The sequence below is a fragment of the Melozone crissalis genome, unplaced genomic scaffold (genome assembly GCF_028551555.1).
Source record: "Melozone crissalis strain CALT ecotype California unplaced genomic scaffold, PUWL_Pcris_2 ptg000062l_1, whole genome shotgun sequence".
Classification (NCBI taxonomy): Eukaryota; Metazoa; Chordata; class Aves; order Passeriformes; family Passerellidae; genus Melozone; species Melozone crissalis.
In genome coordinates, this window is record NW_026535840.1 from 5,328,158 (window position 1) to 5,349,540 (window position 21,383).

Consider the following 21,383-nt stretch of genomic DNA (forward strand, 5'->3'; position numbering starts at 1 on the left):
ACACTGAAAGCCCCTGGGGCGGTCACCTATCTTTATACCCGGAGTTACGTATACAATATTTATCATTTTTCTCCAATACCCTCTACCCTTATTAACCAGTGTTCCCCTAGTAAGGTCCAATCCCGGAGTGCCAACATCACCACAGAAGATGGAGGTCTAGAGGAAGAAGAAGAAGGAGAAGGGCACGCCCCAATTCCTCCATCTTACTTCTCTAGACCCCCCTGTACAGAAATCTTAAGCCCTGTATCTCACACCCCAATTAACTTGTCCCTTCACCATTCACCCCAGTGAAATCCTCCCGTCCTCATACTGATGTCATCTCCCATGTGGGATCAAAGTCCAGCCACCAGACATTTCTGGCAGCATTCCAGGACTCCCGAGCCCCCCAGGGGGGGTCTTGTTCACCCTGCACCCCAGTTCTGAGAGACTGAGATCCCACAGGCACTCAGTGCTCTGGGCTGGGGACAAGGTGGGCACTGGGAACAGCTTGGCTGAGAGGGATTTTCCAGCCTTAGTTATCCCAGGATTCTGTGAATTTTTTGGCTTTTGAAAGAATGGATCTTTTGGTTGCTATGAAGGGGAGCAGATTTGGGGATTTCAGTGAGGAATTTGAGACCAATACCCAAGGAAATCCCAAACACATCTGACAATGTGACACTGTTCACAGGAGTTCTTCAATTGGGGAAGAGATGAGGATCTGACTCCATGTTTCAGAAGACTTGATTTATTATTTTATGATATATATTATATTAAAACTATACTAAAAGAATAGAAGAAAGGATTTCATCAGAAGGCTGGCTAAGAATAGAAAAAGAAAGAATGAAAACAAAGGCTTGTGGCTCAGACTCTGTGTCCAAGCCAGCTGACTGTGATTGGCTATTAATTAGAAACAACTCTATGAGACCAATCACAGATGCACCTGTTGCATTCCACAGCAGCAGATAATCAATGTTTACATTTTGTTCCTGAGGCCTGTCAGCTTCTTAGGAGGAAAAATCCTAAGGAAAGGATTTTCCATAAAAGATGTCTGTGACATGACATCACTCTTTCTGAGCTCAGCAAAATCCTGGGGATGATCTGACCCTTTTTTTTCCCATCCTTTCCCAACATTTGCAGCATATTCCCTTCTCCAGCATGTGCAGGATGTCTACTTTTATCCCACCATTGCAGGGCCATGTTTTAATTTTCCCTGGATTTTGAACTCCTGTTGAAACTAAAGGCATCCTTTGTAGATGGAAACACATCCTTGGGCTTGTCTGCTCATGGAAAGAGTCTTGGCAACGTTTGGGAAGATGGGATGTGTTGGGAGCCCATCAAATCTGGGCAGAGGCTGGATCAGGATGTGAGCTGAGCCAGAGATTTCAGCTCCGGCTGGAGGCAGGAATTAAACATAAAAATAGGGGTTTTATTTCAGACAAATCCAAACTGGGAAGCAGAGCAGGATCATGGATGGGATTGTTGGAGTTTAACTCCATTTGATATTTCCAAGACCCCACAGCAGTGAGTTTTTCCATTTCCCACATATCTTAGCCATAGAATCCTCCTTCCTCTATTTAATTTTCCTTGGAATGATTTTTTTGCATGAAACCTGTGACATTCCTCATTGCTTTTTAGCATTTCGCTTCCAGACATTTCTGCAAAAATCATTTTTACCTCTCGGCTTTATAGAGAGACAAAAATTTTAATATATTTTAATGTATTTGCCCAATATTTACCCTTTACTCATAAAAAGCTTGGCTCTGTTTGTTGTCAAGCAACAAAAATCAGTTTTCAGTGCAGGGGTCAGGGGTGGAGTTAAAGGGGTTTAGCACAGTTGAGTATTTGAGTAAAAATAGTTAAATTTGCTTTTTTGAGTGTCTTCTTAGTGTATAATTTTGCAGATTATTTTTCTGTAGAGTCCCATAGTGCTCTAATTGGGATAGGAAATTTAGGGCTTTCCCAACCAGTGGAATCTGGATTACTGAAAAAAAAAAAAAATTAAGTCACTGTCATGGACAACTTCCACCCTGCTGCCCAATTTGAATTAATTTTGGAGGATTCATCCTTCGAAATTCAACCTATAGTGTGTCTTGTAGACTTCACTTTTACTCCATTATTTTACTTCCCATCTTCTCCTAAAATCCCAGAATCCCAGGATGGTTTGGGTTGGAATGGACTTTATAGCTCCAAAATTCCACCCCTGCCATGTCAGGGACACCTTCCCCCGTCCCAGGCTGCTCCAAATGTCCAGCCTGGCCTTGGGCATTACCAGTGATCCAGGGGCAGCCACAACCACCCTGAGCCATGTCTTAGATGGGGTTTATTGAAGTCTTGACTTATTTTCCAGCCTAACCCAGCACAGTGTGTTCTATAGACAACCCTAAATCAATGTTGGCTTGAGGTAGGGAGTGGGAATCTAATTTGGATATGCAAATTATCATTTATCTCTAAACTTAGGTGAGGAGAGAGGCTGAATCTGGCCTAAGGGAGATGTGGAAAAGTTCCTAAAAATCTTTATGGATCATTTGGGCTGGAGAATCCCTGCCAGCCCCTGGAGTCCCAGCTGTGCCCAGTGCCCACCTTGTCCCCAGCCCAGAGCACTGAGTGCCACCTCCAGCCCTTCCTGGGACACCTGCAGGGCTGGGCACTGCAAAGCTCCCTGGGCAGCCCCTGCCAAGGCCTGAGCACCCTTTCCATGCAGAAATTGCTGCTGCTGTCCCAGCTGAGCCTCCCCTGGCCCAGCCTGAGGCCCTTTCCCCTTGTCCTGTCCCTGTTCCCTGGGACAAGACCCTGACCACCCCTCTGGCTGATTTTGGGGAATTCTCTTCCATCCTGGGAGAAGAGGAATCCCTTCAGCAGGTAGAGCAGGCTGTCCCCTCTTGCTGGGACAGGAGCAGCCACTCTGTGTGTGCAGCTGCCAGGATCAGGAAAGCTCAGCTTGCAAACGCTGCTCTCAGCAACAGCTGCTGCTATTTTTGTTGGTTCCACCAGATCAAGCTGGGAAACAGGAAAAATGCAGGACCTTGGCAATGGCCAGCAAGCAGGGGCTCTTGGAATTCAGCTCCTAAAGTGCTGCTGTTGAGTCAGTTCTTATTTAATGTGGAGGGGAAATAGCCATGTTTCAGCAAAGCAGGGATTTCTGGCTCCTTCCTATTGGAAGAGTTCCACAGGAAGCAAAATTCGTTTGGATGAACATCTTTGTTTTGGAGATTCAGAGGGACACAGAGGGAAACTGGGGTGAGTGGGGAGCTCAAAGCTCATCCAGGGCCACCTCATCCCATGGGCAGGGACACCTTCCACTGTCCCAGGCTGCTCCAGCCTGGCCTTGGGCACTGCCAGGGATCCAGGGGCAGCCCCAGCTGCTCTGGGAATTCCATCCCAGCCTCTGCCCACCCTGCCAGGGAACAATTCCTCCCCAATATCCCATCCAGCCCTGCCCTCTGGCAGTGGGAAGCCATTCCCTGTGTCCTGTCACTCCATCCCTTGGAAATATCCTGGAATGTTCAGTGAGGGCAATAAATCCTTTCTGGGGGCTTTGTCTGCCTCCTGACAAATATTTATGAAAGTTTCCACTTTCCCAAGGTCAGCTGAGATTGGAGCAGCACAGGAATTGCTGGAGTTGCAGACTGTATATCACCCACATAGGGATGATTTATAGGGAATACAGGCAGGGAAGGAGGAAGGATAAGAAACACATAACTCTTGTTTCCTCTTTTCCATTGAGCTCTGGGTTTCATCTCCTCAATACCCATTTTCCCAGCCAGCCTGACAAAGCACCAAGGTGTAAAAACATATTTATTTCTGTGTGAGTGTTAAAAACCAGACAAAAATCAGGCCTGGTGTTCTCTGTGTGTCCTGGGAACTGCAGAAGTTTAAAACCATAAAGCAAAGGAAGGATTTTGGGGTAGTTCCAACAGGAGGAGCCAGCTGTGATCCTATGAAACAAGGCTATGGAAAAGCCAGAGAGGTTGCATCTCTCCTTTTTCCCTGCCTTTTTTTTGAATTGGTGGAAGGGACCTTAAAACCCATCCCATTCCACCATTCCTCCTGGTGTTTCCATGGATAACCCATCCCTTCTGGTGTTTCCCTGATCCCTGAACCACACCAGAACAAAGCAGGTGGACAAGAAACTGTTCAAGTTCAGGATGTGTGGCCTGGGAAAAGCCCAGGGGAAAGTTTGGATGACACTCCCAGGAGCATGGTGGGATTATTGAGGTGTCTGAGGGCCTGGAGTTGAATCATCCTTGAGGGGCACTTCCAACTCAGCACATTCCATGGTCCTACAAAGGTGCCATGTCTCATATTCCTGTCAGGAAAACAATACAAACCCAGATCTGGCATTAAATCAGTTCTGATTGTGTGAGTGTTGCCTCCTAACCCTAAAGTCAGGCTGGGTTTGTGGCAGGGCTCAGTGACAGCCACGCTGCTTCCCTCTGGCAGAAGCCAAATTCCTACAAGGACACCCAAACAGAAGTTGCCAGATGGCACCTCGTGCTCCACAGGGGGAAAGCACCTCACTGGGATATTGTTGTGAGCAGCTGCTGGGGGAATTCAGCAGACTTGGAGGCCTGGGAGGTCAACAGCGGGGTTTCTTTGAGAGGGTTGGCCAGGATGGGAAGGCTGGCTGCCTTCCAGCTGGATTTGGGATAGGGACCTGCCCCTCGGGGTGGCTCAGGGTTCAGAAGTTGCCAGGGTTACCCTGGGAGCAAGCAAACAAATCCTGTCAACCCCAGCTTGGGGAACCAGGCTAAAAATAGGGGGCAGAGGCTTAAGGTGAGAAGCCATGCCATGAGCAGGGAGTGCTGCTGGGAAGGCAGGTTTGCTCATCCTGGAATTGCCATCCCAGCCCTGCAATTCCCAACCAGAGCCAGCACAGGTGGGGTGATCTGGAGGAAAAGGGGGTTGAGGAAGCCAAATGTTAACTGGCAACATCTCCTGAGCCTGTGGTGGTACCAGTTGCTGGGGTTCCAGTTGTTGGTTTCTCTGGGTCTGGATTGAAGGCACTTGAGACAGTAGCTCATGTTCAGACTCAGGTGTTTATTATTTCTTTTCAGTGGAACAGTCTCACAGCCATGAATGTGGCAGCAAGGCACAAAATAGCCAACAATCTCTTGTGACAAGGCCTTTTAAGACTAAACTATCCAATTAACAACTGATACCTGGATTATTTTCCCTTTTAACCCAATAACTGATGCCACAGAGCTGCAATGGGGACTTTTCCACCCAATTACAAAATGCCACCCAAACCCATGGAGGAGGAAGAAGAAGCAGCATGAAGGAGAAACCCAGGGTGACACCCTGTGCCCTCCATCTTGCTTCCATCCACAACACACTAAAAATCCCCAAACCTAAATTTCTCACCAAGTGATACACCTACACTGTTCTCTACAATCTATTGCACACTTTTGTGGGTTCTGGTCTATTTTGGAGTTTAGGAAACTTTCTCCATGAATGAGGGTCAGAGTCAGTGCTCCCCTGGGGGTCAGGGTCGGAGAAATATTCCCAGTGCTCTGGGTTTCCACAGACCCCAGAGCAACACCCACATTTAGCTTTTCCCTAAAAATCGTGGTGTTTAGAAATGTATTTTTTAGCAGTAAGCCACGCAGTTACAAACCTGGATCATGACTGGAGAGGTGGAAGGAACTGCTGGCAGGCAGGCAGGTGGGATTGCTGGCAGGGAGGTGTGACTCCAGCGGGGCTGTGGGCTGTGTGTGACCCTGTCCTGTCCTCCCAGGTGCAGCTGAAGAGCGAGGAGGCCAAGACGTTTGCCATGAAGATCCTGAAGAAGCGGCACATCGTGGACACGCGGCAGCAGGAGCACATCCGCTCCGAGAAGCAGATCATGCAGAGCGCCCACTCCGACTTCATCGTCAGGTACCTGCCCTGCTGGTTCTGTGGGGTTCCCCACATGAGGCAGGAATGATCAATCTGACTCCATGTTCTCAGAAGGCTGATTTATTATCTTAAGATACTACATTATATTAAGGAACACTATACTAAACTGTGACCGTGTTCGCAGGGGTCTTAGGATGAGGGAAGAGATGAGGATCTGACTCCATGTTTCAGAAGGCTTGATTTATTATTTTATGATATATATTATATTAAAACTATACTAAAGGAATAGAAGAAAGGATTTCATCAGAGGGCTAGCTAAGAATACAATAAGACAGTAAAACAACAAAGGTTTGTGGCTCAGACTCTGTGTCCAAGCCAGCTGACTGTGATTGGCCATTAATTAGAAACAACCACATGAGACCAACCACAGATCCACCTGTTGCATTCCACAGCAGCAGATAATCATTGTTTACATTTTGTTCCTGAGGCCTGTCAGCTTCTAAGGAGGAAAAATCCTAAGAAAGGATTTTTCATAAAAGATGTCTGTGACACTATACTATACTAAAGAATAGAGAAAGGATACTTACTAAATGCTCAAAAGCTAATAATGATAACTCATTACTCTTTGCAGAGTCCCAACACAGCTTGGCACTGATTGGCCAATAAGTCAAAATAATTCACATGAAACCAATGAAACAACCATCAGTGGGTAAACAATCTCCAAACATATTACACATGTGAGCACAACGCAGGAGAAGCAAATGAGATAAGAATTTGGTTTCCTTTTTCTCTGAGGCTTCTCAGCTTCCCAGGACAAGAAATCCTGGCAAAGGGATTTTTCAGAAAATATGACAGTGACAAGGCACTGCACTCACCATCAAGAATTTATACATACATATACATATATATATGTATTTATCATGACTTAGCTTTGCCCCTGCTCAAGGTTACTTTTCCTTTTCCTTCCCAATTTCTGAGTTTCCCTTCCCACTAAGGGAAGCTGGAAGGCAGGGCTTGATCCTTTGAAATGACACAGTGCCATGAAATGAGCAGCTGTGTCCAGCATTTCTCTTTAGGGAATATTTGACAACTCAAGTTCAGCATCCCTGGACTCCTCATGGGCAAACACATTAAAACCATCTCCTTGCCCCAAACCTAATCACATCTCCAGGGAATAAAGGGGGCATTTTTGGTTGTTTCCACCCTAATAATAACATTCAGCCTCAAGCTGCACCAAGAGAAATATAGGTTGGATATTTGGAAAAGGTTTTTTACAGAAAGGGTGATAAAGTTCTGGAATGCCCTGCCCAGGGAGGTGGTGGAATCACCATCCCAGGATGTGTTTAAAACCAGACTGGATGTGGCACTGGGTGCCAGGGTTTAGTTGAGGTGTTGGGGCTGGATTGGACTTGATGATCTTGGAGGTCTCTTCCAACCCAGTGATTCTCTGAGTTCCCTGGCTTTTCAAGGACTTTTTTTTTTTTTTTTTTGAGGACAAGAGAGGGAGTTCTTTCAATGCTGTAGGTCAGGATCGAGCAGTGGGTGCTGAGGATCCCTGGGGCCACCTTGAAGGGCATCCAAGCCAAGGCTGCCTCATCCCATGCTCAGAGATAACTGGAAAACTCCTCTGCCTTAGGAGATCAGCCCTGCTCCCAGAAATTGCTCAGGAGATGCAAATAAACCCAGGGTGAAACCAAACCCCTGGGATGAATCCAAAGGGAAGCACATGGCCAGGCTGGGGCACTCAGGGGGTGTTTCCTTCCCAGGCTCATCCCTGGGATTCCCCATGGCTTCTCCTGTGATTCATTGGTGACAACTGGAGCCCAACACTGCCCGGCTGCCATTCCCTTCAGGATGTGGTCCTGGATCCTGAAACATTCCCTGTAACCCAGCCCAGAGCCAAATATTCCCTGTGGGCCATTCCAGCCTCTGGATTTTTGGAGGGCTGAGCTGTTTTGGGATGAGAGGGGAAGTGCAGGGCCAGCCAAGCCACCATTCCCAGAAATACCCACTCCTAAATAGAGCCTGAGCCTCCAAACATTTCTTAATGGAGCCAGTGACATGCATGGCTGATCAATGAAATTCCCACTCTCCATCCTTCAGCAGGGAAGCACAACAAGGATATTTTACCTGTGCATCTTCTCCTTCCATATCCTGCAGTGTTTCCCACCTTTTGCAGCAACAACCATCCCTGAATTATATTCAGTATCCCATGAAATTAAATTTAATATCCCATGGAAACCCTGCTCTGGGAAGGTTTCCAAGTCACAAAGTCCAACCTTTTGCTATTGCTAGACAATATTTGATTTATCAAACTCTTGCCCATCCACAGGGATTTGAAGTTTTCCTATAGTATCTATCCTAAAATTATTCAACTTATTTATTGTTTAGTTAAGAACTTGTTTATTCCATTTCTTGGACCAGCTGGGATAATTTTTTGGGGTGGGGGGATGTAATGGGCAGAAATTTGAATATTTCAGTAGATTGATTCAATTTTGAGCTGATAGATGAAAGGTGGGTTTAAAATAATCTCAGAGCAAGGACACAATGGGAAAGACAAAATTCCTGAAGAACTTGGTTGTTTTCTTAATTCATTGTGTTTGTTAAAAAGTCTTTGAAGAATAATTTGGTTTGGTTATTAAAATGAATTAAACCAGGCAAAAGAAGCAGGAGAGGCCAAGTGGCACTAAATAAAATTGACTTTTACATAAACTAAAACTCAAACAGAACAAAATGCTCTGGCTTGGATCAGGGGCCAAACAAGTGCAAATATTTCAAGGAATAAGGAAACAAATAAAGAAGTTATTCAAATATTGTGTCATTTGAACTTAGGAAATAATGTCCTTTCATGTGTCTAAACTTTATGCTTCCATGATAACTGATAAATAATATTTGATTTTTTTTAATCTGCGCATTTTAGGCCAGATTTAATGCCCATAAAATTTTCAGCAGGGCTGCCTTGATTAGGGAAAGTATTTCAGTACTTGGTAATTCAAATTACCAAGCAATTAAAAACATGAAATTACATTTTGGTTTCTTGAAGTTTTCTGCAAACTTTAATAGTGATTAAATGTGTATTAAGATAAATGATACTTTGTCTAAGTGACAAGAAATAAGTGGGGGGATTTTTGCTGAAACCATCAATTTTAGCATTATTTAATGGTTAGTTATAAATGACCATTGGTGTTATATAAATAGAAATGGATGTCTTCCAAAGGAACCAAATCCTGCAGTGTTTTCCTGCTGATCCATCCCACAGCTCTGTCAGAATAATAGCTGGGATTAGCAGGGAAGTGCTGGAATCTGCAAAACCCACCTGACTTCATTTCCTTTTTGTGGTGGCAGTTGTTGAATTTGTAACTCCTGGAATTTTTAACTCCTGGAATTTTTAGCTCATGAATTTTTAACTCTTGGAAGCTGCCAGGAATGCAGGAATGGCACCAGGAGTTGCCCTCGGCATTCCTTTCTGCTGCAGAAATTGTTAAAATTATTATCCAAAAATTACAAATTAATTACAAAAATTAATTACTTAATTAATGACCCCAAAAAAATTTTCAAAAATTACAATTACTGTGCAAGCTATCTGCAAGGAAACCTTCCCTGTATCCACACCCTGCTGGAAGCCTGGGTGGATAAAGCCACATGTGGAATAGGAAGTACAAAAGCAGTTGAACATTAAAATAAAGGAAAAAAAGGAATTTGGTTTTTTTCACCATAGTTATTTAATATTATTAAACACATCTATAAATCCAATTAATGTGTAATATCGTTAGAAAATCCTGTTGAGCACAGAGCATGGATTTTGGAGCACAGTTCAGAACTCGAGGATGGGTTCACAAAGCCCAGCCCATCCCTTGAGGCATTTTTTCCTCCACATTCCTTGCTGGGAGGAAGAGGAACAGCACTTCAGCTTCTCTAAACTCTGTCAAACCAGCAAGTTTAGTGCTCAGATAACGGATTTATTTGTGATTTTCTGGTTGCCACCCTCAGGCTCTACAGGACGTTCAAGGACAGCAAGTACCTGTACATGCTGATGGAGGCCTGCCTGGGGGGGGAGCTCTGGACAATTCTCAGGGACAGGTGAGCTGGGGCTTGTCCTGCACTGTGAGATGTTCTAAATGTCACAATTCCAGCTGGAAGGCTTGGAAGAGACCTAAAATCCCATCCAGTGCCACCCCTGCCATGGGCAGGGACACCTTCCACTGTCCCAGGTTGCTCCAAGCCCCAAAGTCCAGCCTGGCCTTGGGCACTGCCAGGGATCCAGGGGCAGCCCCAGCTGCTCTGGGCACCCTGTGCCAGGGCCTGCCCACCCTGCCAGGGAACAATTCCTAATTCCCAATATCCCATCCAGCCCTGCCCTCTGGCACTGGAAGCCATTCCCTGTGTCCTGTCCCTCCATCCCTTGTCCCCAGTCCCTCTCCAGCTCTCCTGGAGCCCCTTTAGGCCCTGGCAGGGGCTCTGAGCTCTCCCTGGAGCCTTCTCCTCCCCAGTTCTCCCAGCCTGGCTCCAGGCCTGGAGCAGCTCCATGGCCTCCTCTGGATTTGCTCCAGCAGCTCCAGGTCCTTTTGATGTCACAGTTTTTAAATCACAATTTCCCACCTCAAAGCTTTTTCTGTGTTTGCAGCCTTTCCTCTGTGAGTGTGAATCTCAACTCTCAACTCTGCCACATGGACACTGCTAAATAATATCCATAAATATTTCCTGGGATTTATGGATAATCCCAGCCAGGACTGAGAGCAATGAGCAGGAGGAAACTGAGAGCTTTGCAGGGTCTGTTGGCCCAGAAATTCCATATTACACCAGGGCTGCTGATTCAAGTGGGAATCAGAATCCACACCCTGCCAGGAGCACTGCTCCATCAGAATGCAGCAATGACATGGAAAAAAGGAGTTAATAAAGCATGCATGTCCAAAACCCCACAGTCCCTGCCTTGGAGGGGTCACCTTGGAGTGTTTGGGGCTCCTGGGTGCATGTGGGATGGGCCCACAGAGCAGGAAAAGATGCAGGGAATTGTAACTCTGGAATAGCCTCATCACTGGAGCAGAATTCCATTAAATTTGGGAAGATTGATCAGGAAGATTAAATTGTCTTTTAATTCCCCAGAACTATTTTTCCTCTAGTTCTTCCTTTTCCCAACAGCATTTTCTCACTGAAAGATGAACTGGAGCAAAGTTAGAAGGTGCTGGGTGGGATTTTTCCTGATTTTTTTGTCAGAGCCTGATAATTCCATCTTTAATTCTCTGGGATTTAAACTGAGGTTCTGCTGCCATCTAGCTTAGACACCCTCTGGTCTCAGCCAGCCCCCAGCAGGCATAGGATGTGATTTTCTTTGGAAAACTTCAGAAATAAGGATCCAAAGGTGCAGTTTGGGATTTGCATTAACTCTCAGGGCCCAGCAGCTGTGATTTTTCTGTCTTTTGTCTCAGTTATTAACATTAATACAGAATTTATCTGCTCTCCTCAAAGGAGTTTTAGTACTCGAACCCCAAAGTTGTAATTACCAAAAAATACCCTTTTGCTTACAGAACAAGGATTTCAAAGTTTTATTTCTAAATTATAGTATAAACCTTAAAATAGTTTCAGATATTGGAAGCAAAGAGGCTTGTTCAAAAATGGAAATTTAACTAGATTATAGAAATATAGAGATATAAAATTGAATATATATTTAGAGAGAGATATAAAAGTGAGATATATCTTATATAGAGAGATTTTATATATAGATATATATATTTTATATATAGAGATAGCAAAGAGGCTTGTTCAAAAATGGAAATTTAACTAGATTATAGGAATATAGAGATATAAAATTGAATATATATATAGAGATATAAAAGTGACATATATTTTATATATAGGGATATAAAAGTGAATATATATATAGAGAGATATAAAAGTGACATATATTTTGTATATAGAGATTATATGTATATACAGATAGATATATTATATATATATATAGATAGCAAAGAGGCTTCTTCAAAAGTGGAAATTTAACTAGATTACAGAAATATAGAGATAGAATAATTGAATATATATAGAGAGATATAAAAGTGAGATATATTTTATATAGAGATATATAAAAGCAAATATATATATATATATAAAGAGATATATAAAAGTGAGATATATTTTATATGTAGAGATATAAAAGTGTGTTTAGCACCAGGAGCTTTCCTGGTGTTAAAAAGTGATTTTACTGCAGCAATAAAAGTTTTAACAGCAGAATGAATTCCATAGGGAAGGAAACCACTTCCCAAGGATTCATCTAATGGCTTTAATCCCCTTTTCCCTCCCTCCTTCCATCCCACAGGGGTTCATTCGAGGATTCCACCACCAGGTTCTACACGGCGTGCGTGGTGGAAGCATTTGCCTACTTGCATTCCAAAGGGATCATTTATAGGGACCTCAAGCCAGAGAACCTCATTCTGGATCACCGAGGTTATGCCAAGCTGGTGAGTGCCCAGAAAATCCACCCAGCTTTGACCAGAAAGGGTGAGGAGCAAAATCCCCCCACAGGGTCCATCAGGGGATGCTGGGAGGAGATCAGGGCAAGGTGGTGTCACCATCATCATCATCTGGGATGTTTTCCTGACTTCCAGCAGGGCTGAGGGCATGGCTGAGCTGAGAAATGCTGAATGTGAGGACGCAGTCTCAAGCTGCACCAAGGGAAATATAGGTTGGATATTAGGAAAAAGTTTTTTACAGAAAGGGTGATAAAGTTCTGGAATGGCTGCCCAGGGAGGTGGAGGAGTCACCATCCCTGGATGTGTTTAAAAACAGCCTGGATGTGGCACTGGGTGCCAGGGTTTAGTTGAGGTGTTGGGGCTGGATTGGACTTGATGATCTTGGACGTCTCTTCCAACCCAGTGATTCTCTGAATTCCCTGAATTCTGTGGTTCTGTCTTGGGATTCAGGTCCATGCTCCTGGAATGATGAGACAAGAGCATCAGGAGAAAGCCACCTGGCTGTCCTGGGCAAAAAATAATCCCAGAACTCAGGAAAGGCACCCTGCTTTTTAGGGGTACCCCAAATGGCCTGGTGAGAGCATGGAGAAGGACAGGAGACATGAAATAGTTGCCTTGGTGGGAGGTGCTGCAGGATGTGGGCCCTTGGGAAGCCCCCAGTGAAGGACAGGAGCTCTAAAAGGAGCTGGTCCAGGAGGGGCTGATGGCCCCTGGGGGTCATGGGGGACCAAGGGCTCTGTATCTTGGTTTGGGGGCTCTTTGGGGACAGTAACTCAGCCCATCACCACAGCCTGGTGGCAGCCTCCATGTGTCACCTCCTGAGTGACATTGGGATGTACCCTCTGGGGCATTTCCCTGAGCCTGGGGCTCCTCTGAGGTAGAGGAGGATGAGGTGCAGCACTGTCCTTCTCCCACCCCAGGAGCATCTAGGGCTGGGTCTGTGCTGGTCCCTCAGCAGCTCCCAGCTCCTCAGGCATGTCCCTGAGTGTCCCAGAGCTGTGTGACCCTGTGGGTTCCTGACCAGCCCCAGAGGACACACCTTGGAATGGTTTGGGTGGGAAGGGACCCTAAAACCCATCCCATTCCAAAAAAAACCAAAAAAGGTCGTGTCATGGACAGTTTCCACCCTGCTGCCCACTTGGAATTAATTTTGAAGGATTCATCCTGCAAAATTCAGCCTACAGTGTGTCTTGTAGACTTCACTTTTACGCCATGGTTTTTCTTTCCATCTTCTCCTAAAATCTCAGAATCGCAGGATGGTTTGGGTTGGAATGGACCTTAAAGATCCAAAATTCCACCCCTGCCATGGCAGGGACACCTTCCACTGTCCCAGGCTGCTCCAGCCTGGCCTTGGGCACTGCCAGGGATCCAGGGGCAGCCACAGCTGCTCTGGGCACCCTGTGCCAGGGCCTGCCCACCCTGCCAGGGAACAATTCCTAATTCCCAATATCCCATCCAGCCCTGCCCTTTCACAGCTTAAAACCATTCCTTTCCCATGTTAATTTAAATTTAAAAGAATAAAAATCAAAATAAATCAATCTGAGCTGTGAGTGACAGCAATTCCAACCCCCAAGAAACCCTTGGTGCTGGTGTTTGCTTCTCTGATGGGAATTTTCCCAAGGATAAATCAGCAAAAAGGTCACTGTGGTTCCCTGGTCCTGGAACGACCCTCGGTGCTTTAATTGGGAGAAAATTCCCATGAGGAATCCTCCTTTCTGCCTTGCTTCACTTCAAGAGGAGCAGGGCCCAGGGCTGACATTCCCTCTGATGCCCTGCCCTGACTCTCTCCTGCCCCTTCCCCCAGGTCGATTTTGGCTTTGCAAAGAAAATAGGATTTGGAAAGAAAACATGGACTTTTTGTGGCACCCCGGAGTACGTAGCCCCCGAGATCATCCTGAACAAAGGTCATGACATTTCAGCAGACTACTGGTCCCTGGGAATCCTGATGTATGAGCTCCTGACTGGCAGGTATGGGCATCGAAATTCATCCCAAGAGTTCTGCCCTTCTCACCCCGATGAGGCCAGGGCAGGGGCAGGGCTGGGACAGGGAGCTCCACGGTGGCTTTTCCACTCAAATCACCTTTTTTTGGCTCTGAGTGGGATGAACACAATGGGAAAAGAGGAAGGGTTTGGCCCTGAAGGGTCTGGAAATGGTGGGAAAAGGGGAAGGGTTTGGCCCTGAATGATGGGAAAAGGGGAAGGGTTTGGCTCTGAAGGGTCTGGAAATGGTGGGAAAAGGGGAAGGGTTTGGCCCTGAAATATCAGAAAGGGGAGAGGTTTTGGCTCTGAGTAGACTGAACACAATGGGAAGAGGTGAAGAGTTTGGCCCTGAAGGATCTGGAAATGGTGGGAAAAGGGGAAAGGTTTGGCCCTGAAGGGTCTGGAAATTATGGAAAAGGGGAAGGATTTGTGCTCAGCTCTGGAGGTTTGATCCTAAAGGGTCTGGAAATTATGGGAAAAGGGGAAGGGTTTGGTCCTGAAGGGTCTGGAAATGATGGGAAAAGGGGAAAGTTTTGGCCCTGAATGGTGTGAAGAGGGGAAGGGTTTGGCCCTGAAGGGTCTGGAAATGATGGGAAAAGGGGAAAGGTTTGCACTAAGCTCTGGAGGTTTGATCCTAAAGGGTCTGGAAATAGAGGGAAAAGGGGAAGAGTTTGGCCCTGAATGGTCTGGAAGTGGTGGAAAAAGAGGAAGAGTTTGGCCCTGAAGGGTTTGGAAATGATGGGAAAAGAGGAAGAGTTTGGCCCTGAAGGGTCTGGAAATTATAGGAAAAGAGGAAAGGTTTAGCCCTGAAGGGTTTGGAAATGATGGGAAATGGGGAAGGGTTTGGCCCTGAATGATGGGAAAAGGGGAAGGTTTTGGCCTTGAATGGTCTGGAAATGGTGGGAAAAGGAGAAGGGTTTGGCCCTGAAGGGTCTGGAAATGATGGAGAAAGGGGAAGGGTTTGGCCCTGAAGGGTCTGGAAATGGTGGGAAAAGGGGAAGGGTTTGCACTCAGCTGGGGAGGTTCCTCACTGCTGGAAAGGAGGAGGCAGATCAGGCACCATCCATCCCTTCCCATATTTAATTTGGGATATCACTGCTGCTCTTGGCTTCCTGGAGCTCCCTCAGGTCACCCCCAGGAGATCCATCCCTTCCACCTGCCCATCCTTCACACACAGCCCCCATCCATGGAAAGCCAATTAATCCCCACTGGAATCAGGAATCACACAAAGATAGGCCAGGGAATGCTGCTTAGAGCCTCCTGCCTTGGGCTGTGATGGGAAGAAGAGCTTTAGCATGGAAAACTTCTTTTTGGTGCTTCCCAGAATTCCAGAGCTCCTTGAGAAGTGGTTAGGATCGTGGGAAGCAAAGCATTCCTGGTTGACATCTACCTTTTCTCATCTGGGTGTATTTTATCAAACTTTAACGTTTAAAGTCAATCTTTTATGAAAGACAAGTTTTTAATCTTTTTTTTTCCCTTCCCTGTGCCCCCTGAAGTCCCCCTTTCTCAGGCCCAGACCCCATGAAGACCTATAACATCATATTAAGGGGAATAGACATGATTGAATTTCCAAAGAAGATTGCCAAAAATGCTGCTAACTTAATTAAAAAACTATGCAGGTAAGTGGATGTAAGAATAAAACAAAAAGCCATGATGTTGTATGCAAATTAATGAGCTGGGCAGAGGGATTTAGGATTTGTTCTTTCTTTTACAGGGACAATCCATCAGAAAGATTAGGGAACTTGAAAAATGGAGTGAAAGATATCCAAAAGCACAAGTAAGTGTCTTCTCCAGCAGCCATCAGCTCCAACCCCAGAAAGGGGCATTTCAAGCATCTCAATTTTCCCCTAAAAGCCACTTCCTATCCATCATGTAAATTCATCCTCCCTTTTGGTCCCATGGGAGGGGTTACATGAAGTCTTAGGAGTTTATTGGGATAAGAACCATTCCAGGAGGAATTTGTCCCATCCATCTGTACTGGATCATCTCTTGTCCCATCTCCAAACAGCAGGAATGGATTGGATGGATATTTTTGTAGGAAGTCTCAGGGTTCATCCATCCACCTCGAGCAAACGCAAGGAAAACCACAAGTGGGACATCCTTGAGCATGAAGTTGGAAGTTAACCCAATTCCGCAGGGATAAAAGGTCTCCTGTGGGATGGATCCACACTCTGGAAGGGAAGGAGCAGCTTCCAGGACACCTGCAGCAAGGAATGGTTCCCATCTGAGCGTTGGCAATTTCCATTGGGTGGTGTCACTGCACACTCTTCCTTCTTGGTCCCCAAAAAAGATGACAGGAAAAATTCCAAAGGGATTTGAAGGCAAAGTCTGTGGGGGATGAAACCTGTTGTTCAAGCAATTTTTTGTTCTTTTTGTGCTACACCTGTCTAACTGTTGGATTTTTCCTTCCCTTTCAGATGGTTTGAAGGCTTTAACTGGGAAGGGTTACGGAAAGGGACACTGACACCTCCCATAATCCCAAGTGTAAGTTTTCCTATCATTGTTTTTTCCTCCATGGGCAATTCCTGTGATGCTGTGAGCTTTGGGCAGTGGTACACTGGGTTAAGTGGGAATAATGTGCTTTATTTCTTCTGTAATGCTTGAAAAATAACTTTAGGCACGTTCCCAGCTGAGCTTGCTCTCCAGGCAGGCTCTTCCCTGGGAAGGCAGTGTGAGGAGGGCACAGCCATGGAGAAATCCCCTTTGCAGCAGGAGATTGAGGCAGGATCACCCACTCCAGCACATTTTCCTTTCTCTCACCTGCTCCACTTGTTTCTGCATCTCCTTTCTCCCTTTCCATGGAGAGCTGCCCCTTCCACCCCTTCTCTCAGCTGCATCCTCTCCCCTTCTCCTTTATTCTCATTTCCTTTGCAAAGGCAAGTGGGATTTGGATGCCATCTTCCTTTCCTTTCACATTAACCTTCCCTTCTGTGCTGCCTTTTGTGCCCGTGGCCCTCTGTGCCCTGCATCCATGTCCTACATGAAAAGCTGTTGATGTTTAACCGGGAGCGGGCGCGGAGGGACAGCTCCGCTCGTTTTCCTTTGCACCAAAGCCCTTCCTTTGATGTCTTTGTGAGCTCCCAGCCCTCAAAGCCCCGCTGCAAAGGGAAACCAAACAGGATTAGCTGACAGAAATTACCTCGGCCCCTTCTGTCCTGCAGCCTCCCCTCCTTGTTCCAGCTTAATCCCTCGGGATCACCGGGAGAATGCCATTAATGGAGGTTTAATTGCACCCCATTGCTCCATCCTGCAGCTCCTGCAGCAGGGGCAGGCCCAGCTCCAGGGGCTGAGTCTGCCATCCCAAAGTTTGCTTAGGGAAAGAGCAGGAGGGTTTCCATCCCCCCCTTTTAACCCTGTGGGATGCAGGAGCTGCTGGAGCCAGTGGGGAAAGCAGGACTTGGCAAATCTCTCCCGTAACAACTCAGAAATGTTTTAGAGATCAAAGTTGGGTTGGTTGGGTTTTTTTCTTTTAAGCTCAAGCTATGAGCCTGGTTTGGGTTGGAAGGGACCTTAGAGATCATCCAGTTCCATCACCTTCAATGGCATCTTCCACTGTCCCAGGTTGCTCCAAGCCTGGCCTTGGTGTGTTTTTAATGCCAATTCATTCATCAGCAGGATCACATTGCAAGTCAGGCAATAAAGTCCAGTTTGCTCCTTCACATCCAGTTGCAATTCCTGCTTTAGGAATGCAGGATGTCCATGTAGCCTGAAAAAAAACCCCAGGATGTCTTCCTTACTGGTTTTGGTGGGTTTTTAATTTAGGAGGAGCATTTCCAATGCTGCTCTTACCCCACACAGCAAGGCTGACTGGAATAGATGGGAACATCCTTCCCTCTTCCAGGACAGCTCCAGGCTGGCCCTAATCCTGCTTCAACCCAGCTCATCCTCTCCCTGAGCTCTTGGGAGCAGCAGCTCCTCCAGACCTACTCCTGAGACCCTCTCCAAACCCATGAACTCTGAATTTTGTCAACTCCAGAGCTGTCAGTCCTACTCCAGCTCGTTTTCCGCAGGTTCTTTTGGCAAAGTCCCAACTGCCACTCTGAAAAGGGACCCAAAATACAGCTCTGGTGGCAGACATCCACTTTTCTTTCAACCCACCTCTCCTTGTTAGCTGGGAAAGAGCCAGCAGGACCAAACATACAGATCAGTTCCTTTTTCCTTTTTTGAAAAAGGCTTTTCCCAGCTCTTTAAATCTCATTTCTTACGTGGCTCTGCCAGTGAGGCAATCAAAGAGCTCTTGTTCCATGGGATTTCTGGAAAGATCCCAATTTACAACCTGCTGCTAGGACACTGCTGAGCCTTGATACCACAGCTGGAATCTATGATTTTACCTCTCCTTGAAAGCTCAGGACTCTGCCAAAGATGAGCTGAGCAAGCAAAGGGTGAAGGAGCCCCAACAAAGTCAACAGATCCAGATAATCCGAAAGAAATTAAGATTTTGTAGGGTGGGGTTTTTTTCCAAAATGAGTTCCATACTCCTGATTTGCCCCAAAAAGTGTTCAGCAGCAGGAAAATGCTGATGCAGTTGGGCAGCACATTAAATGTAGGGCTGGAGCTGGAACTCCTGTCTTTTCCCAAGGCGTGCAGCAGCATCCAAAATCAAATGGGAATCTCAGGAGGGTTAACAAGGCCAAGTGGATTGGGGCAACCCCTGAGATCAAGCCAGGCTGGATACTGGGAAAAAAATATTCCTGTGAGGGTGGGCAGGCCCTGGCACAGGGTGCCCAGAGCAGCTGTGGCTGCCCCTGGATCCCTGGAAATGCCCAAGGTTGGACTTTGGGGCTTGGAGAAACCTGGGACAGCGGAAGGTGTGGCAGGGTGGGACTGTATGGGATTTTAGGGTTCCTTCCTACCCAAACCATTGCAGAATTCTGGGATTTAATGACTGGCAGTATTCCCCTGGCTCAGGCTCTTCCCAAATGAAATGAGTGAAAACAGCAGCAAGTGTTTTCCTGCTCTGGGTAAAGCTTAAAGTATTAAATTTCTAGTAAGACTCTCATTCTTTTGGGCTGGAGAGTTGCTGGTTTCCTCTTAAATTGCTTATTTTTTTTTTTTTATTGTCTTGACTTTATCAAGTCCTCACTGTAAGAAAGTTTCCTTTGCTGTCACAAAGCAGGAAAACCATAAATTCTATAGCCAGGTTACATTTCAAATGTTGCAATTTGCGAAAAAGAAATGGGCTTGGCCTTCATCCTGGGAAGATGGGTTTCTCTGGAAGGATCCAGTGTCAGGAAACTTCAAGGCAGCAGGGCTCAGCATCCTGGATCCATGGATGGGAAGTCCTGGGCTCTTTTCCCAAGCCTGTTGTGATAGCCTTGTGGCAACGGGCAGGAAAACTCAGGAGAGCAGGGCAGCTGGAGGAAATCTCTGGGAAGGCAGCACTTCCCTGCCTTGCTGGGGATTCTCTGGGATGCCATGGCTGTGGGATGCAGAGGGAATGCCAGCCCTGGGATGAACATCCCCTTCTCCTTGCTCTTCCCCCTGCAGGTCGCGTCTCCCACGGACACGAGCAACTTTGACAGCTTCCCAGAGGACAGTGACGAGCCACCCCCTGACGACAACTCAGGATGGGACATAGATTTTTAATGTTCTTTCTCTTACCTGCTTCTGCCTTGCTGAGGACAGCTTTTCCTGGGACGTGGCTGCCAGCGGAACGGGAAGACCGGAACGGGGGAGGATTCGTGCTCGGGGTCACCACGATGCCTTGATTGATGCTGCTCCAGTAACTCCAGTGGCATTAGGACTTCTTGCTTAGTGACAATAGTGCTCTCCATGTTTTCTGTTGGAACGTGACCTGGCTTGGGCACGGTGGTCCTGGCACAGAGCCTTGCTCCGGCACAGAACTCCTCTTCTGTGGCCACAGAGATCCTGGCCCACTCTTGATTTGCAGAGTGACAGATCCGTAGAGTAAGAGGCACTTAAATTCCAGCTGCTTTTTTCCCTAGGATCAGTAGTAACTTATGAAGTGCTGCAGCTACTCCAGTGCAGGATTTGGGCTATTCCCACCCTCCGAGCTCTGCAGGGCAGCGCTGGAGCCCAGGAGGAGCACGGGCAAAGCGCTCCCGTCACAGCAGCGGGGAATGTGTCCTTTTCCTTCCCTAGCAGTATTCCTGATGAGACTGAATGTTCCCTTCCCTCTTTGTTTTGGAAACATTTTAGCTCAGCCTGGTCAAACAAAAGCACAACTGCTGCAGATGCTGTCGAGGCAGAGGTTGGGTCGCTTCCCTCACGTGGCAGCACCACCTTTGGGCTTCAGTTCTCCTTTCCCTTGGTACCAACACGTGCACGGAAAGAGAAAATCATGGAATGAATCCATTGTGCATCCACTGATCTGTTCTGCATCTGTTGATCCACTGTACATCCACTGATCTGTTCTACATCTATTGATCCATTGTACATCCATTGATCCATTTCACATCCATTGATCCATTTCACAGCACTCCAGTCACAGCCCTCAACAAAGCAGCAGCAGCCCACCGGTCTGATTAGGTATAAAATTAAGGATAAATTGGATAAATTAAGGATAAATTGGAGCCTTTTTTGGGCTCAAAGGGAAAAACATGAGACCTGTGATGTCCTCTCGAGGTGCTACATCCATCCCTCACCTGGGAAGAAGCCTGTCCCTGACCCTTCCTGTCAGGAATATGTAGCAGAGGCTCCGTTCTCCCTTTTGGTGATTCCATGTCTGCATCTCTTCCATGTTTAAAGAATCCCCTTAAAATAGAAATCCTGGCTCTGGTGGAACACTGCCAGTAATCCTGGTGCCTCTCCAGGCTAAGGAGCTCCACAGGAAAGTCAGTGGAATTCCATGGGAAGTGAATGTTGGAAGATCCCTTTGAGCTCTCCAGCATGCCAGGTCCATGTGACTGTGTTTAACACAGGGATGGCCAAATCCATATGGAAAAAAGAACTAGGGAAAACAATATCATCAGGACATGCTTTTCCCTCACTTCTACTGCTTTTCCTTTGCTTGAATTGCCTCCTCTGGTTTATAGGATGCAGCAGAGGCATCCTGTCCTGAGTGCCCATTTGTTTCATACACACAGGACTGGAAGTTTATCCCATTATCCAGCAGGAAACATCAGCTTTGGGTCTCTCTGAGAGACCTGCCCCCCCCAAAAAAAA

General features: G+C 46.5%; 1 protein-coding gene across 2 annotated transcripts in view; it reads left to right on the top strand.

Annotated features, from left to right (window-relative positions):
- The window catches only part of PRKG1 (protein kinase cGMP-dependent 1), a 353,715-nt gene extending 332,332 nt beyond the window's left edge, over positions 1 to 21,383 (top strand). For both annotated transcript variants that reach the window (XM_054288351.1, XM_054288352.1), the window contains exons 11-18: positions 5,714 to 5,853; positions 9,805 to 9,894; positions 12,125 to 12,266; positions 14,083 to 14,246; positions 15,755 to 15,877; positions 15,973 to 16,035; positions 16,676 to 16,742; positions 19,746 to 21,383. In XM_054288351.1, the coding sequence (XP_054144326.1) occupies positions 5,714 to 5,853; positions 9,805 to 9,894; positions 12,125 to 12,266; positions 14,083 to 14,246; positions 15,755 to 15,877; positions 15,973 to 16,035; positions 16,676 to 16,742; positions 19,746 to 19,844 (888 nt within the window). In that variant the 3' untranslated portion in view covers positions 19,845 to 21,383. The remainder of the gene's footprint in view (positions 1 to 5,713; positions 5,854 to 9,804; positions 9,895 to 12,124; positions 12,267 to 14,082; positions 14,247 to 15,754; positions 15,878 to 15,972; positions 16,036 to 16,675; positions 16,743 to 19,745) is intronic.